Below are 18,613 nucleotides of genomic sequence, written 5' to 3'. Positions count from 1 at the left end.
TGTTAAGATAACACTTACCAGCATGATTTAAATGAATACTGATAAATAAGGTCTGCTATTACATGATAGGAGTCCAACAAACAAAAAAATTCTAGTACAAACTCAATGATGACCAAGTTATCTGTCAAAAAATATAAATGCATATTTAACATATTACCCTGCCCATAAGAGACATGCATGTGATAATTGAGTGTTCTGAAATACAATAAAGCACTACATAATGTATTACTCAGAATTACTCATAAACTCATACTTTCAAAACCTGAGTAAAATTATGAGGTACTATCTCACACTCTCCAAACTGGCAAAAACAAATCCTGAAACTATCAAGTGCTGATAAAAATATAAAGCAACAAGAAATTTTCACATATTGCTGGTTTGAGTGTAAACTCATACAACTACTTTCGAAAACAGTTTGACAAATACAAAATTGAAGCTGTGAAACATCTATGACCCACCCAATCTTAACCATACATGAAAGTAAGACAAAATGCTTAAGAATATTTGCTACAGGATTGTATACAGTAGACAAAAAACTAAATTACCTAAATGTCCACCAGTAGACTGATTTAGAGTTTCTCTGGTGCCTCAATGGTAAAGAATCTGCCTGCCAATGAGGAGATATAGGTTTGATCCCTGCATCGGGAAGATCCCCTGGAGAAGGAAACAGCAACCCACTCCAGTATTCTTGCCTGGGAAATTCCAGGTACAGAAGAGCCTGGCAGGCTACAGTCCATGGGGTTGCAAAAAAGTCTGGACACGACTTAGCAACTAAACAACAACACAAGACTGATTAAATTGTGGGTTTGTACAGTGCTGTACAGCAGGAAGTGATCACATTAGAGATGTGCACAAACAAAATTGATGACTCTCACAAAAGAGAATAAAAAAGTTGTTAAAAATAAAAAATTATGATACCATATAAAGTTTTAAAAAATGAGTACAAAAAATAAAAACAAAAAAGGAGTAACAGTATCAGATAGTTTTGGGAAATGCTTAGTTACTCAGTCGAGTCCGACTCTTTGTGACCCCATCAACTGTAGCCCACCAGACTCCTTTGTCCATGGGGATTTTCCAGGCCAGAATACTGGAGTGGGTTGCCAGGCCCTCCTCCAGGATATTTTCACAACCCAGGGATTGAACTCAGGTCTTCCACATTGCAGGCGGATTCTTTACCATCTGAGCAATCAGGGAAGTCCAAGAATGCTAGAGTGGGTAGCCTATCCCTTCTCTAAGGGAACTTCCCAGAAATCAAACCGGGGTCTCTTGCGTTGCAGGCAAATTCTTTACCAGCTAGGCTACTAGGGAAGCCTTAGTTTTGGGATATAGTCAAAGAAAGCACACTTAAAATTACAAGAGAATGACCAACACCAAATTCAGGATGAAAGACACAAAGATATATAATCAAAAAGGAACATATATAAGGGCTTCAATTCTGCCTACTGGCATAAGGATAAACACAGTGGTCAATGGAGCAGAACCAAGAAACCAGAAGTAAACCTAGTAAGTATGGCCAAATGATTTTTAACAAAGAAGCCAAGATATATCAACAGGGGAAAAATGGTCTTTCTTTTCAACAAATGGTGCAATGACCACTGGATGTCCACTACAATAACACAAAAATTAACTATAAGTGGGTCAAAAGCCTTAGTATAATAGCTAAAAGTAAACAGAGGAGTGATTTTAAGTTAGGGAAAGATAAATTGAACTTTCTTAACAAAATTAAAAACATTTGTGCTTCAAAGGACACAGTCAAGAAAGTGAAAGGACAACGTAGAGAGAAAACATCTGCAAATCATGTATCATGTAAGGGACTTGTATTCCAAATAATATCATAATAAAATATCACCTTAAACCTATGAGAATAGTTATTGATGTTATAAAAAGGACAAGATACTGGCAAGGATGTAGAGAAAAGGGAACCCTTATGCACTGTTCATTGGAATGTAAACTAGTGCAGTCACTATGGAAAACAGTATGGAGGTTCTTCAAAAATTTAAAACAGAATTATCAAATGATCCAGCAATTCCACTTCTGAGTGTTTTCCAAAGGAAAGGAAAGCACTAACTTGAAAAGCTATGCACCCCCATTCATGTTCACACACACACACCCTGAAATATTATTCAGCCATAAGAAAGAACGAATTCTTGCCATTTTCAACAACATGGAGAACTATGAGGGTACAAGGCTAAGTGAAATAAGATAGAGAGAGACAAATACTTTATGATCTCACTCATATGTAGAATCTGAAAAAGCAGCACCAAGCTCATATAAAGAGAACAGATTGGTAATTGCCAGAGGTGGGGTGGGGTGGGCCAAATGGTTAAAGGGGTCAAAAGGTACAAACTTCCAGTTACAAAATAAATAAGCTATGGGGATAAAAGGTATAGCATGGTGACTGTAGTTAATTATGTTGTTTAGCCACCAAGTCATGTCTGACTCTTTTGCTACCCCATGGACTATATTCTGCCAGGCTCCTCTGTTCATAGGACTTTCCAGGCAAGGATACTGGAGTGGTTTGCCATTTCCTTCTCCAGGGGATCTTCCCTACCCAGGGATAAAACCTGCATCTCCTGCACTGGCAGGTGGATTCTTTACTGCTGAGCCACCAGGGAAGCCCCACAGTTAATTATGTCGTTCAGTTGCCCAGCTGTAGCCAACTCTTTGTGACCCCATGGACCGCAGCACGCCAGGCCTCTCTGTTGATTATACTGCAGTGAATATTTAAAAGTTGCAAGTTCTCATTACAAGAAAAAAATTCTATATGGTGACAAATGTTAACTAGACTTATTGCGTTGCTTATCTTGTGATATCTGCTGTAATTATAAAATTATCATATACACCTGAAATAAAATGTCAAACTTCAATTAAAAAAGAATCCTACAACAGTAAAAAGACAACCCAATTATAAAGCGAGCAGAGGATATGGAGAGATATTTCTCTCAAGATGCCCAAGAGACCAAGGGGTCACTTCAGAAAACAGTTTCTTAAAAAGTCAGTTACCATATGACCCAGCAATTTCACTTCTAGAAAGATCCAAGAAAGATGTAAACATATATCCTCACAAAAACTCAAGACATGAATGTTCATAACAGCATTACTAACAACTGCAAAGAGGTAAAAATGCAAATGCCCATCAACTGATGAGTAAAAAAACAAAATGTGGAATATTCATACAATAGATTATATGGCAACAAAAAAGAAAAATACTGAAACATACTACAACATGTATGAAAATTAAAAACATTATGCTTAGTGAAGGAAGCCAGACACCAAAGACTGCATACTGTATAATTCTATTTATATGTAATGTCCGAAATAGGCAATTCCACAGAGACAGAAAGGAGTTTAGTGGCTGCCTAGGGTTGAAGAGGTGAATGCTAATGGTCATGAGACTTCTTTCTGGGGTGATGAAAATGTTCTAAAATTAGATAGTAGCGATGGTTATACAATTGTGAATATAGTTAAAAAACAAACAAAAAAAACCCCCCATTAAATTGTACATGTAAAGTGGGTAGTTTGTTATGTAAATTCTATCTCAATAAAGCTGTCTTTAAAAAATTAGGCCAATGATTAACAACAAACAAGGAACTTGTATAAAATAGCAACACTCAAATTAGTTTCTTGTTGCAAGTAGCAAGACTTACTATTTAATATATGGACACAACTATTATCACCTTAATCCAAGAACCAACCTTAGCACTACTAAAAGTAGGTCAACAAGGTATTACGTGAATTATGACATGATGCAAAATGAGATAGAACTATGATGTATTCTCACCAAAATGTTTAGATATAAATCTGTCAAGCTTTTACCTGTAAACTTTAGAGATAAATACAGGAACAAAAGGAACAAACTAAGTGATACCATAAGAATGCAACTGTACAAAAGCACTCTCAGGACAACCAGTCCAGTCTCAAAGTCAGCATCACTGAAAAGTAAGGACTAAGCTAGGTTAAGGGCTTCCTAGGTGGTGCAAGTGGTAAAGAATCCAACTGCCAATGCAGGAGACACAGATTCAATCCCTGGATTGGGAAGATCCCCGGCAAAGAAAATAGCAACCCATTTCCTTGCCTGGGAAATCCCATGGACAGAGAAGCCTGGTGGGTTATAGCCCATGGGGTCACAAGAGAGTCAGACACAACTTAGCAACTCAACAACAAAGTTAGATTAAAGACAAATTAAACAAAGTGCATTTTAAAATACTTTTATTTTTACTTTATTTATTTTTGGCCACGCTGCACAGCTTGTGGGATTTTAGTTCCCCAATCAGGGACTGAGTCCAGGCCATGGAAAGAAAGTGCTGAGCCCTAACCACTGGACTGTTAAGAAATTCCCTAAACAAAGGGTTACAATGGACAAGGTCCTGGTTCAGATACTAGTTTGGATAGATGCAGTAGCAAACATTTTTTTTTTTTTTTGGATCAGCTGGGGAAATTTGAATAATAGCACCTGCATACCAAAGGAAAGGAATATGGAGTGTGGGTATTACCCAGTTTAAAAAAAAGCCAAGCTGTAAACTGATCTTATTTTAGTAAAATAAAAGTAAAAACTTACATATATGTGCTTAGAGAAAGATCTGGAGGGGAAATGCACCAAAAGATAACAGTAGTGATTTCTGAATGACAGGAATGTCAAGTTTTTATTTTCACATATCTGTATACTCTAATATTCTACACAGCACATTCACTGTTTTTTAAAAAAATAAAAGAACTAAACACAGAATCACACGGGGGGCTTTAATAAACTAATAGTGTCCAGGCCTTATCCCATATATATTTAAAAACGTTGAGAACGACTGCTCTTAAGAATTGGGAGTGGATAAAAGGGAAAATTCCTGCCTAGATTTATCTTTAAAAAAGACATTCATGGACTTTTTATTTATTGAGTTAGGACACCACTCTAAATAGAGGCAGTAACTGTATCTTTTAGAAGGGGCAAATTTTATTAGTCAAGTTTACAAATTAGGATCCTTCGTTGAAAAACAGAAATCCGGTTTTGGCATATTAGCAGAATAGGAAATTTATCAACAGGATATTAAGAGTTCAAAAAAAAAAAAAAAAAATGATTTGGCAAACCTGTAAAAATCAAGTCAAGTTAAGCAGTCAAAACCACCAACCAAAGTCACATCACAGGAAGAAGTCTCTCAGAAAACTGCCCACAAGCTAGTATGCCACTGCCACAAGTCAACAGAATTAATTCTAAACTGTCCTTGCTCTTTTGTAGCTCTCTCACTCCAGATTCAAGTACCCAGTCAAGTGTACTTGATTGGCACAGCTGGGTCACAGCTACCAGGGGCCTGGGAAAGAAAGTACAAGTGTATATGCCAACAAGTTACATGTCCTTCTCCAGCTTCCACTCCCACCAAGTTTCACAAAAAGGCAATATTGGAACAGGGTTAAATGGTAAACAGACAAAAGAAACAAAGAAAAACTTTCAAGTCCAATTACTAGAATGTCCAACATATAAATCTTCCCAGTCTTCCCATTAGTAACAAATTTTATTCATTGTGCCTTCTGATTCATTCTCCAAAAAACATTACCTGAAAGTAATTTCACAAAGTACAAAATTTTTAGACTAAAATCTGCAACCTAGGTAGTTATCTCCTTTCCAACATTTTGCTATTAAAAGGTCACAAGCACCTGCTACAAACCTACCTATATACTATCCACTAATAGAAATGTAATTTACTTAAATTACAACAGTTCCAAATAAACAAACATATTATGAAACATACTATGTTACAAAAGTATATTTATCACCTGATGCAATCTGACACATTAAATTCCGGCTATAAGAGTCAGATAACTAAGTGGATTAGTTTTATGTACAAGCATATTTAAAAATCTCTTCTCAAGAATAAATTTTTTGCTCAAAATCCAAACATTAATTTTAAGTTAGAAGAGCAGACTCTGGATCTGCTCTTCTAGCTCTTCTAGATTCTGGATCTGCCATGTACTAGCTGCATGACTTTGGACAAGTCACTTCACCTCTTTTTGCTTCAAATCCTTATCTGTAATTGGAGATTGTTGGAAAGTCAATGATTAAGTGAGTGAATATATGTAAAGTGTTAAGAACAGTGCCTGGATGCTTTTCTCAGGGAAATAAAAAAAGGGTTTTGTTTACAGTGAGTACTCCATAGGTGTAATGCTTAATAGTTAAGGACTAGGAGGGAAATGGGCTTCCTAGGTGGCACTAGTGGTAAAGAACCTGACTGCTAATGCAGGAGACATAAGAGACAGGATCCCTGGGTGGGGAAGATCCCCTGGAGGGCACAGCAACCCACTCCAGTATTCTTACCCTAAGAATTCCATGGACAGAGGAGCCTGGTAGGCTGGCTACAGTCCATTGGGTTACAGAGTCGGATGCGACTGAAGAGGCCTGGCTCGCACACGCACACACAGGGCGGGGCGTAAACAATAGGAAAAAAATGCTGTTTTGAGAAGAGAAATTTTCAGACCAAACAGGCTGAGGAAACTACTCACTAGTAGCCAAAAAAGAAGACAAAACCACTACAAACCCAGCATAATTAGCTCAATTTTATAATACAACAAATAAACACTAGGTAGGGAAAAAAAGGACAAGAAACAAACTACCTGGAAAAGTTAACATTGAATTGGGCACAGGACCAAAACAAACACTCCATTTTACAACCATGTTGAAGGAGGATTAATATCTCATACAATTACTCTATGCTGCTCAACAGAGAAATTGTGAGAAAATGATATGAGAAACACTGAACAAACCAGGGGGAAAAAAAAGGCTACCAATTTACAGGAAAATCTAGAATGGGGGAAACTGCAAGAGAAATAACCTGGTTTCTTCAACAAAGTACAAGGGAAAAAACCCAGAAGAAACATACAAACTAAGAGAGGCTTAAAAGAATATCAGTCAACTACAGTGTGTGGGGCCTGGATACTGATTCAAATAAAGAGAAGTCAACAGAAAAGTAATAACTAGAAAAGGAAAAAAGGAATACCAAAAAGCCCATATGCTGTTCAGATTCCATACAATTTAATTCAATGAGTAAAAGATAAAGACAATTTTGAAAGATTTACTTGACAATCATGAAGTACTTACAATGGTCAGGCACTGTACTAGGAACTATACAAATGTTATTTATTTCCTACAAAAACTCTATGAGACGGTATTATTACCCCCATTTAACAAAGAAGCAGGCAGAAATCATACCTAAAACTTTACCAAAGTTTCAAAGCTTTAAGTGGTAATGCAGAGATTCAAACCAAGGGCACTATGCCCATCATACCACCACACCATCTCTCTACATGATGTGGTGAAAATCCAGCTTCAGAATCAGACAGCTGTCTGAGTCCCCACCTTTCACTATGTTATGCAAACCACTGAACTGCTTGGATCCTCTGTACACTCACGTATAGAAGCATTAATATCACCTATTTAAACAAGTGTTTTAAGGAGTAACAAGAATATATATAATGGACTCTGTTACACCCTCTAGCTTATGAAGCCTTCAATAAATGGTTCTCACTATCCTTCCACCATACCTGGTTAAGACTAATTAGAAGCAGAGCTAATAATTCATAAGCACATAGCTGGAACACTGGACAGTTCTACCTTTTAATTAACTAACTAAAGAACCCCCAAACCAACTTTTCAACATACTTGTAAACTTCAAGGACAGCAGTAATTCAGAAGAGAACTTTTTTATATAATGACAATTAAATATATAACCTTTGGTGGCTCAGACAGTAAAGAATCTGCCTGAAATGCAGGAGACCCACGTTCGATCCCTAGGTTGGGAAGATCCCCTAGAGAAGGGCATGACAACCCACTCCAGTGTTCTTTCCTGGAGAATTCCATGGACAGAGGAGCCTGGTGGGCTACAGTCCATGGGGTCGCAAAGAGTTGGACATGACTGAGGGACTAACACTTTCAAACTTATAATCAGCAGAAACCAGAGTTTGCAATATAAAGTATAATCAAACTTAATTCTTGTAAGACAAAAAACCAAAAACACAACCAACTTATTCCACACATACAGACCTGCTACTCAGATAAGTGCACTAAAACTTTGTTCATACTGATGATCCTCTTGTCTGACATCTGATTAATATATGGCAAAGTAGTTTTATTACAGAAAAGGAAGGTAAGCTTAATGACTATGTTAAAAATTAACTGCTTTAAGAAAGACAGCTTTCTGTGTTGTTATCCTGTGAATATTTTTGTGTTTATCTGCTAAACTACTAAGTTCCTGGGTGGCAGGAATGTTTTATAGTCACCTAGGCATTTCTAGACCTTAACAGGCTGAAACTGGCACCACAGTATAGCCTCCAGCATTTCTTAGTGTTTCTTAAAAGAATGACTGAACCATTTTGTTTGAAAAATAACATGTCCAACAGATTAGTTAAAGGTCGATGTTTAAAAAAATAATAAATAACTTTTATTATTACTATTATTTTTTGTCATGCCATGCTGCATGCAGGATCTTACTTCTCCAGCCACGTATCAAACCCAGGTTTCCTTGCAATGAAAGCGAAACTCTTAATCACTGGATTGCCAGGGAAGTCTGACCAAAAGGCTGTTTATTGGCTCCAGGAAATAAAAACAACTATTCAGTTCAGTTCAGTTCAGTCACTCAGTCCAACTCTTTTCGACCCCATGAATCGCAGCACACCAGGCCTCCCTGTCCATCACTAACTCCCGGAGTTTACTCAAACTCATGTCCATCGAGTCAGTGATGCCATCCAGCCATCTCATCCTCTGTCGTCCCCTTCTCCTCCTGCCCCCAATCCCTCCCAGAATCAGATGCCTTTAAATATTTGTGGAGTATATTTGAAATCACCTATAAAATTCATAACATAAGCAATATTTTACCTTATTAGTTAAGATATACCTGTGGACAAAAGAAGTTCTGCTCATCTCACTCAATTATTTTTCAAGGTTGATTTTAGCCAGTTTTGTTTTGAGCAGAAATCCAGTGGGTTTAAAAATCAGTCTGATTTTGAAGTGACTTGGGCAGCTACCTCTCAGCACAACCACATTTCAAACTGCAATGGCAACTATAGTCAGTTACGAAGTAGTATGTTTTCTATGTATGAAAGATAAGAAAGAAAGTGAAGTCGCTCAGTCGTGTCCGACTCTTTGCGACCCCTTGGACTGCAGACTACCAGGCCCCTCCGTCCATGGGATTTTCCAAGCAGGAGTACTGGAGTGGGTTGCTATTTCCTTCTCCAGGGGATCTTCCTGACCCAGGGATCGAACCCAGGCCTCCCGCATTGTAGGCAGACGCTTTACGCCTGAGCCACCAGGGCAGTCCCTTTCTATGAATGGGGAAAGCCAAACACTTCATTCAAGTTTTTCACCTTAGTATCACCTAGATTCCCTCCCCATTACAATTAGTTGAAAAACCATAAATACATAGCACAATTTGCCTTTTCCACAAACTACCTTTTCAGTTGGGATATTTTAAAATTTGTTTAGGTTTAAATACATACTAGTTGGATGAATATCTGAACTTATTTTCCTCAACTAAAATAATGGGAATAAAACAATATCTACCTCACAGGAATAAACTAATAAAAATATAAAGCAATTCAGGCAACTGTAAGCCAATGGCACATTAGTTACTCCTGTTACTAAGTGCATACACTTTATGTTTTAATCATAAAACAAGGATACGCAATTTGTTGGAAGTATGATTCAAAATTGTTATGTTTTATGTAAGTATTTAAATATTAATTACAAACAGAAATATGTCCCAGATTTCTTGTCATTCCAAACTTATTAAAATGGCTGCATGTGCTGTCCTCAACCAAACTACTAAACAGCCACTGATGAGAAAACCAAGCTGAATTTACTCAAAATAATGGCTTCCTAACACCCACCACCACCAAATTTCAAGAACTTTGATAAGATACTATTCAGAATCAATTGAAAGAATATTTGTATCAGTATGCACAAGCTGAACCTTTAAAAAAATGAGTTCTCACCCAAGTTTATGGGTTCAGTAGTCAACAAAAGCAAAACACAAAGCAACTGACTTGTAATTTCTATAAAGCACTTTAAACGTTTTTTCTGTAAAACCACCAAAATAATTTAAGAACAACAACAACAAATCCTAGGGGAGTTGACAAAAGTAAACTTTTGTATTGAACCAATGTGGAAAGGTAAATTGAAACTGACTCCCTAGGGAAGGAAGATGAAGTAAAACAGTTTATTTTCCTATTAATTCCAAACTTCTCATTCAAAATTAGCACTTTGTTATTTTATCTTTTAGACAGATTTCAACTTGAAACTGGAGCATCTTCCCAAATACTGAAGTTAACTGTTTTTGATTTCCATTCTAAGCCCTTTTGTTTTCAGTTAAACCTCTGGATCTAATCGTTTTTTTTAAAGCAGCAAACAAAAAAACAGCCTTTTGTTTGAAAGGGCACAACAATAAGGCACTGCACTTAAAAGTTTGTTTTCATTTGTCTTACATTCTTCTGAGACATGTCCCAAAATAAAAGACCTTAGAAAAGGCCAGCAATCGACCAAACTGCAAATCTAAGTCTACTGAAGACCAATCACTATACTTTTTGGAAAGAATTACACAGAATGTGACTTATGTTACTAAACTAAAACATGAGCCATCATAAACTTTATTTTTCCCAGATAAGCAATAAACATTAAGAGCAAGTATTTTAACAAATATGACAAACCAACTTTAACAGCACAAAGTTGGCTGATAAAATTAACACCACAGCACAATTTCAAAACTATAAGCAACTACCAAAAAAACCGCACCCACTCTTATGTAAACTTTTGGAGTAAGCAAACTACTTTAGCCTCACCTTTGTTTTCACCTAGCAAAGACTCTTCAATATAAGACAACAGTAAGATCAAAAGACCCAGTTGTTGAAAAACAACTAAGGAAAAATAACTAAGAATTCGAGATTTGTTAACGTATTTAAGTTAATATGCTCGGGGCACTTCCCCAAGCTACAGCCATTTTAGATTCAGCCTTTCTTTTGAGTTTCACGGGGAGTAGGGAGAGGTAGATATAAAACAGAAAAAGTCCTCACTAAAACACTTAAAGATCGACCAGCTTTTTTCTCCAGGTAGGGAGGAGTCGGTAGGGGCTGGACAGACAATCTAAATCAACGAAAACACCTCGCTACCAAGGGGAACCGGAACACTGGGGGCAGGGGTGCGGGGTTAAAGCTCTTCTTTTCCTCTGATACCCCACATTTGACTCACACGTTTTTTCCCCTTAGATTTTTCCATCACTGGAAAACAAAAGCCCTTGGCTCTAATTTAAGAAAGAGAAAGAAAAAGTAACCCGTAAACCAAGCTACTCAATCACCAACAAGCCGGAACGCCTGGAGAGGAGCCAGAGAGCCGCAGGTGTGTTCCGACCCGAAGAGCAAAGTTGAAGTAGGAGCGCTCTGGCAGAGTCTCGACGACGGTCGTGTGCAAAGCTCCACGCGTGGGGGAAGGTGCCCCGTTCGAACCACACGACCCGTGGGCTCTGCTCGCGGTCCCCGGACCGACCTACACCCAACCACCTGTGTGAGAGCCTCCTTCAACTTGTTTCAACAGCCGGTCAGTCAGGCACCGGGTGGAGCCCTGCGCCGGGTCACTCACGATCCCCTTCTGCCCGTTGTCGTGAACTCTCACTCACCGGGCAGTGGAGGGGCTACAGTTAGGGACCAGTCGCGGCGTCTGAGGGTGCGTCCCCAGCTTCCTGATCCGGCAGAGGTGGAGAGCCCACAACCATAACAAAGGTCTTCCCAAAATGGCTGCCCGGCCCACACGGCCCAGGAGGGGCAGACCGGGTGGAGGGGGAGGAGCGACGACCAGCCTGGCCCTCCCCCAATCTGATCCCGCCTCACACACGCCCACCCGTTCGCACCGCCCACAAGGGCGCAGGCGCATGCGCATGAGCCCAGTTCGGGTGACCCCCGCCGGCGCCCCAAGCAGCCAACGTTTAGCCGAGAGGATGGCGGTTATTCCTCGCCCCGCCCCCAGCTCCCTCCGCTGCGGCTCCTGGCGGCGCCCCCGCCCCTCTACAGAGTTGAACACAGTCTTTCCTAGCGCCGCCTCAGAGGCGGAGACCAGCTGGGTTTGGTACTCCCCTTCATATCTCCTCTCCAGGCACTAGGGCCTGGGCGCCGGTGAATGGGTGGGTGGGGGTGTATATGTGCACCCATTTTCCCCCGCCCCTTCATTCTGCATCTTCCCACACCCCACCTCTCAGCAAGCGCACTTCTCCAAACTACCTTACAAGTACTAACAAACCGGTTTTGTAGGCGCGTGTGTTTTCCGACCCTTTCGCACCTTCGGCTCCTTCCTTCCTCCTTTCACGTGCGCGCGCCGTTAAGACTCCAGCCCCCAGCAGGCCGCACGGCCGGGCTTTGGCGGCCTGAGTGGCTGGTCCCGACGCACTACCCGCTGGGAGTGGTAGTTCCGCCCGACCGCTGGCGTCACGCCCCTGTCCCAGTACTGGGCGGTTTTCTGGCCAGAGCCTGCTCCAGTGCCAGGGCGGAGTAGCTGTTTCTTCGGCTCTAAGTCTCATTGGGTATCGCATAACGGGAAGGGGCGGCGCAGTCACGGCCGAGAAGGAAATAAAAGTGAAAGCTTATGGCGACTGAAAAGTGTTACTATTACGAAGAATTCGCTGTGAACCTGTTCTGTACGAGAGGCTAAACCAAGTGATAGCCGGCAACCAGGAAGCTAGACTACCAAGAATCGGGAGGAATGGAGGAACTGGCTAGCGTGGACTCCTGCAGCTCTCCTTTTGTTTTCAGATAAACAAAATTGCCTGATGGTGTTTCCTTTGATAGACTGTGAAATGGAGGCCCAGAGACGGGAAGGGACTTGCTCAAGGTCACAAAGCCCACAAATAAAAGTTAGAGAGTGACAGGAGGAATAATCTAACTTACGGGTCACCCTAAAGGCTCTAATCACAGTTTTCATGAAAAGAAAAGTCTTGCCCCTTGTTTTCTTTATTTCTTAACAAAATTTACAGGTACCAGCAAAGAGAATGAAGTGGAACTTTCCCCCCTTAAGTAGTGTTAGTTCAGTACCTTAAAGAGCTGTGAGATATGCTCAGGCTATCCTAGAAACCCCTTTTAAATGCAAAGTGAAAAATGAGTTCCAGGGACTTCACTGGCCCTGGTGAGCCACTGGTTAAGACTCCGCACTCTCAGTGCAGGGGGTTCCAGTTCTATCCTTGGTCGCGGAACTAGATCCCACATGCTGCAACTAAGACCCGGTGCAGCCAAATAAATATTTTTTAAAAAGAAAAAATGAGTTCCAGAGATAGCAAGCAATTTGGCCAAGTCATACTTGGCCTAGACTCCAAATCTCCTACCTTTCTTTACCACCATCACTCAGTAACTGCACTCTATCTTCCCGAACTCTGTGGGGCAGATTTTCTTGGCTGGGAAACCTGGACTAGAAAGGAAAGGACCATTTATATACCCTACAGACTTCAAAAGCCAGTTTCTACTAGAACTAAGATTTTACAGAAAACCCAGGGTGGGAACTAGCTAGCGCTGGTCAAGTTTCCACCCGGACTCATTTTTTTTTGCTCTCAGGAAGTGGGGGCGGAGGGGGGCACTATTTATTCTCACTTGCCGGAAGACTTTTTTCCAGAGTCCGAGCTCTTCTTGCAGTTCGGGTTTCTACCTCTGTGTGCGACGCTGGCAAGTGAGTAGCAGGGCTGTTGCCACAGGTGCAGGTTGGGAAAAGTGGTGGGGCTCCAAGGCTTTGGTGTAAATTGAAGCTGCGGGCACTGTTGAACACTATTTCCCAGGGATCTCTGCGTCCAGAATTCATCCCTTTTCTACTGATGTCGGCTCTAAGAGTTGCATCAGTTTCTACTGATGTTGGCTCTAAGAGTTGCAGTTGCAGTTTGGCGCAGTGAAAGTATTGAGCATTTTCACCTAGATTGAGTGGATTAACTCTTGGGTCTTTGTCCTTAATCTCCTCACCCGTTGTCATTCCGGGCTTTAGGCTAGCACATTTTTGCTTTAATACCCTTGAGTTGGAAAGCACTTGTCACAGTGCCTAGGGAATTCGGAAGGTTGAGGGAGCATGTAGATTTTTGAAATCCCGTAAAAAGGTGATTTTGAACAAACGTGAGTAGGTCGGTCCTGCAAGTTATGTGTGTTTGGGAGTCAGGAAGTGTGTGTGTGTGTTTGTGCAGTCACTCAGTTGTGTCCCGACTCTTTGTGATCCCATGCACTGTAGACATGGAATTCTCCAGGCAAGAATACTGGAGTGGGTTGCCATTCCCTTCCCCAGGGGATCTTCCTGACCTAGGAATCAAACCTGGGTCTCCTGCATTGCAGGCAGATTCTTTACCATCTGAGCCACCAGGGAAGCCCTTATTATCTAATTGACCCGGGATAACTTAACTCCCTACTTGCTTCCATATATGGAGAGAGAGACATTGACAGTCTGGTATACAGAATTTCTTGACCCAGCCCTAATATCTGTGATCAAGAAATTAGTTCACTGTTTTTTTTCCCCAATAGGCGAGAAATAGATTTATTAATAAAGAAATCTTCTGAGAGATGCAAGGGGGCTCTGCCAATTTTTTTTTTTTTTTTTAATCTGTGTTGGATCTTAGATGTGACTCCTTGTGGCTGGAGAGCCTAGTTGCTTTTGCATGTGGGATCTTAGTTCCTCCACAGGTCTCAAACCACATCCTCTGCATTGGGAGACTGCAGACTCTCAACCACTGGACCACCAGATAAGTCCCCAAGTTTTTAAATTAAGCAGCAACTGTGGGTTTTGGATTTTAGACACTTCTGTTGTTCTTGTTTATACTGGGACTCATGTAAACATAACAGATCTGGGTTAATGTATTCTCATTCAACCACTTACTGGTTGCTTTCATTTTGTAAGGTGGGAATAATAGCTAGTTTGGTTTTCTTTTCTTTTTTTTTAGTGCCTGCTTTGTGTTAGGGACAGTGCTCAGCTTTTTACATCTATTAGCTTATTTAATTTTTACAGCGACCCTATGTAGTTATTAAAAGCCTTAGGTGAGTGAATTGCACTATAATCAGGTTAAATAATTTGTCCAAAATCACATAACTAATACATGGTAGAGCCAGAATTCCAGCCCAGGTCATTTGACTCCAAAATCTGCACTCTTAACAGGTTATTAATATCACTCAGCACCAAGTTGATGAGGTGATTGTATTAAATAAGTTAGTGCATATAAAACACATAGTTATAATGCCTGGTTCACAGCTGGTTGTATTGATTGCTATTGTCATTACTTTTAAGCTATAAACTCCTAAGCCCCAAAATAAATAACTAAAGGGAAAAAAGAAAGCAGATAAGCTATGACTTTCAGTGCTAAAGATAAGAAGGCTGGCACTTCAAGGAAGCAATTTATCCAAGGTCACACAATTGGGAAATGATAGAGGTATTTGTAAAAATCTAGATACATTGTCTCTGCATTACTCTTCTTTACATCCAACAGCAAAAGCTAAAATAACTTTCAAAGAAAAGGATCTATTTACTACATGTTACAAATTTTTTAAAACATTAATGACTGCTTCCAAAGGAAACTATTATATGGAAGAAATTCCCCCAAATTCCTATTTTTAAAAATTATGTATGAAGTGAAGAACATTAAATGACATCTTATTTTGTACACAGCAGCATGCTTCTGATTCAGATCCTCCACTTAGCTGTAAAAATACAGTAATCAGAACTGTGTGGCATCTTCCTAAGCAAGACTTTCAATGGGACCCAGTATGCTTCACTTCATCCAGAAGTTTTCCCAAGCATCTTCAAAGGTTGGTTTATTCAGCAAATATGTGAGCACTACTTGCAAGCACTGCTTCACTGGACAATAGTAGTAAAATAAAGAAGACAAAAATCCTTATCTTCATACTCTAGGTGATCTGGGTAAGAGTAAAATACAAATAAGTGAAATATTTAATATGTCAAAGTGAAATATTTAGTATGTCAAATGGTAAGTGCTGTGGAGAACTACAGAGCAGGGAAGGGGAATAGGGACAGTAGACTTTTAAGTACTGCATTTATAAATAGGGTGGTCAGAGTGAGGCAATGAGCAATGCAGATACCTCAGGGAAGAACATTCTAGACAAAAAAAGAAAAAAAACAGTTCTCAAGATGGAATCATTCCTAGCAATTTTGAGTAACTACCAAGATTCTTTAAATAGCTCTTTTGTTTTCTTTAATCCAGTATTTTCTGAGTTACAGTTGATCTGTGTAACTACTGAAGTATGGCATCTACTCACTAAAGAACAGAATCAGCAGAAGAGGTTATTGCTTTGGCCATATGCCATGAATAGCAGTGGGGATTTTTTTTTTAAGGCAAAAAAAAATATGGCTCAAGCCCTCAGGTCTACTGAGACAGACAAGTGAACATGTGATTTTAATTCACTGTGAGAGTTATGATAGGAGTGTGCATAGGGTACTAACTTATAGCAGAATTAAATCAGATTGGAGAAGGTTTTCAGCTGAATTTTGAAAGGTAAGTTCCCTAGAGAGAAAAATGGTAATCTAAAATTCTAGGCAGAGACTTGTAGAAAGGCATGAAGCTATGAAAACTATGTGGTGTCTAAAGCTTAATTTTCTTTACATAAAACAGAATTGCCATAATAATTAGTGCAGCTTCTTTTTCAATTTATAAATAGAAGAAGCAGTTTAGAATGCCAAAAGCTAAAGGCCTAGTCTTTACCTGTTCCTCCAGATATTTCTTTCATGGGATAATATTGTGGTAGGCCAAAACATTATCACGGTTTCTATTCAGTAGTAGCTTCTTTTGCATGTTGTATAGCTATGTAATAGTCTTTGCAGCAATAACATCACCCTATACGCCAAACTTTAAGTTTGACATGCTAACAGAAAGCACATGGTTTTTATATTGTTTCATATTGTGACTAAAACATTTGGTGATTTTCTTTTTTAAGTCTGCTTTGTTGTCTTCTGGTTCTGTTTTCCCTATAGATGCTGAAGTACACTTCCACAGTCAGACCAGGAGCCAGCAGGAGAATAGAAACACTTTCTCACAAGACATATCTTCAGCAGAACTTTCCCCCTTTGTTTCCAAGGCTTTGGCTTTTCTCATCCTTTCCAGCATGTGTGAGCAAGACACAGTATTATCATACTTCCCTATGCAGTTTTAAGAAGAAGCAAGAGCAAGCAGTGCTTCCAGCCAAGCCACCACGAACCATCAGTTTCCTGCCTGACAGCCCAAAGCCAGCATTATACATAACTCTGGCAGGACTAATCCCCTTCGTTGCTCCACCACTGGTCATGGTGATGACAAAGACTTATATTCCTATGTTAGCTTTTACTCAGATGGCTTATGGAGCCAGTTTCCTTTCTTTCTTGGGAGGAATCAGATGGGGTTTTGCTCTGCCAGAAGGTAGTCCAGCCAAACCAGACTTCCTCAATTTAGCTAATAGTATAGCTCCTGTTGTGTTTTCATGGTTTGCTTTCTTTATTTCTGAAAGACTCAGTGAAGCTATAGTCACAGTCATAATAGGTTTGGGGATAGCGTTACACACTGAACTTTTTCTCTTGCCCCATTATCCCAATTGGTTCAAAGCCCTAAGGATAGTAGTCACTTTAGTGGCCTTTTTTTCATTTGTAATCACTTTACTAGTGAAGGATTTTTATCCAGAGAAAGGACCCAAGAGACTTGGGCAAGTAAAATAAATATAAAACTACTCTATAGATAATGTTAACATGTTGGTTAGAAGCCTTGTGTTTTGCAGTCATCTTTTTCTACCTCTCCTGTTTAGCTTTTTCCCAGGAAAGGTGATATTTTCTTTACAAACTGTTTTTCATTTGTAGAAATCTTTCTCTCATAGATATCACTGAGAAGCAGCTTGAAAACCCTTAAGTAAAATTCTCATTCAGTCTTTTATGAGTTATAGGCATCCACTTAAAATTTTCAATGTTTTAATTGTTTTGAAAAATGTAAATAAAAAAAGATGAAAAACACTGTGCTAGAGCTTTACAGTCATGGAAAACATACACACATACACTCTCAGAGGAAAACTTCATGAGTGTCTGAAAATAAAAGGTGGCTCTAGTGTGGAGTTTTCATTGCAGTTGCCCCTGGAAATTGCATCTCCAAGCTCATTTTACCTGGCATAACTTAGTAATTTGAACTGAAAGGATTTGTGGCTTTAAAAGTCAGTAGGAAGCACTATCACAAGGGAAAGCTGTGTTCAAAGAAAAGCTGGACATATTTTCTGGTTTTATCAGGATATTTGGCAGAGTATAGACAGAACTTGATTTATGGACCTAACATTCCAGATTCCTATGTAATATTGTTCTTTATAGCATTGGACTTTACCTTCACCACCACAGACATCCACAACTGAGTGTTGTTTCGGCTTTGGCCCTGCTGCTTCATTCTTTCTGGAGCTATTAGCAGTTGCCTTCTGCTCTTCCCCAGTAGCATACTGGCATATTGGACACCTTCCTACCTGGGAGACTCATCTTCCAGTGTCATATCTTTTTGCCTTTTCATACTGTTCACGGGGTTGTTAAACTACCAGACCCACCTTACCTGTCTCCTGAGAAACCTGTGAGTCAAGACGCAACAGTTAGAACTGGACATGGAACAACTGACTGGTTCAAAATTGGGAA

The 18,613-nt window shown here is 39.8% G+C and overlaps 2 protein-coding genes across 6 annotated transcripts in view; one reads left to right on the top strand and one right to left on the bottom strand.

Annotated features, from left to right (window-relative positions):
• Positions 1-12,431, bottom strand: part of GPBP1L1 (GC-rich promoter binding protein 1 like 1) — a 61,158-nt gene extending 48,727 nt beyond the window's left edge. For 2 of the 4 annotated variants that reach the window (XM_061122031.1, XM_061122036.1), the window contains exon 1: positions 11,643-11,799. The gene's annotated coding sequence lies outside the window, so the exon portion shown is untranslated. Of the gene's footprint in view, positions 1-11,642; positions 11,800-12,259 lie in introns of those variants that run through there. The other 2 variants (XM_061122035.1, XM_061122033.1) reach the window with 2 other exon arrangements.
• A 1,103-nt stretch (positions 12,432-13,534) lies between these two features.
• Positions 13,535-18,058, top strand: TMEM69 (transmembrane protein 69). 2 transcript variants are annotated; one of them, XM_061122029.1, is made up of 3 exons: positions 13,535-13,672; positions 15,638-15,777; positions 16,958-18,058. In XM_061122029.1, the coding sequence occupies exons 2-3, from the start codon at positions 15,724-15,726 to the stop codon at positions 17,669-17,671; spliced, it is 768 nt and encodes a 255-aa protein (XP_060978012.1). In that variant the 5' UTR covers positions 13,535-13,672; positions 15,638-15,723; the 3' UTR covers positions 17,672-18,058. The 2 variants fall into 2 exon arrangements, with proteins under 2 accessions (XP_060978012.1, XP_060978013.1); XM_061122030.1 differs by having other exon boundaries at positions 13,559-13,672; positions 15,641-15,777.
• Positions 18,059-18,613: the final 555 nt, after the last annotated feature.

The sequence above is a fragment of the Dama dama genome, chromosome 20 (assembly GCF_033118175.1).
Source record: "Dama dama isolate Ldn47 chromosome 20, ASM3311817v1, whole genome shotgun sequence".
NCBI classification, from domain to species: Eukaryota; Metazoa; Chordata; class Mammalia; order Artiodactyla; family Cervidae; genus Dama; species Dama dama.
The sequence above is the reverse complement of the archived record's forward strand: the minus strand, read 5'-3'. Positions and strand labels throughout refer to the sequence as shown.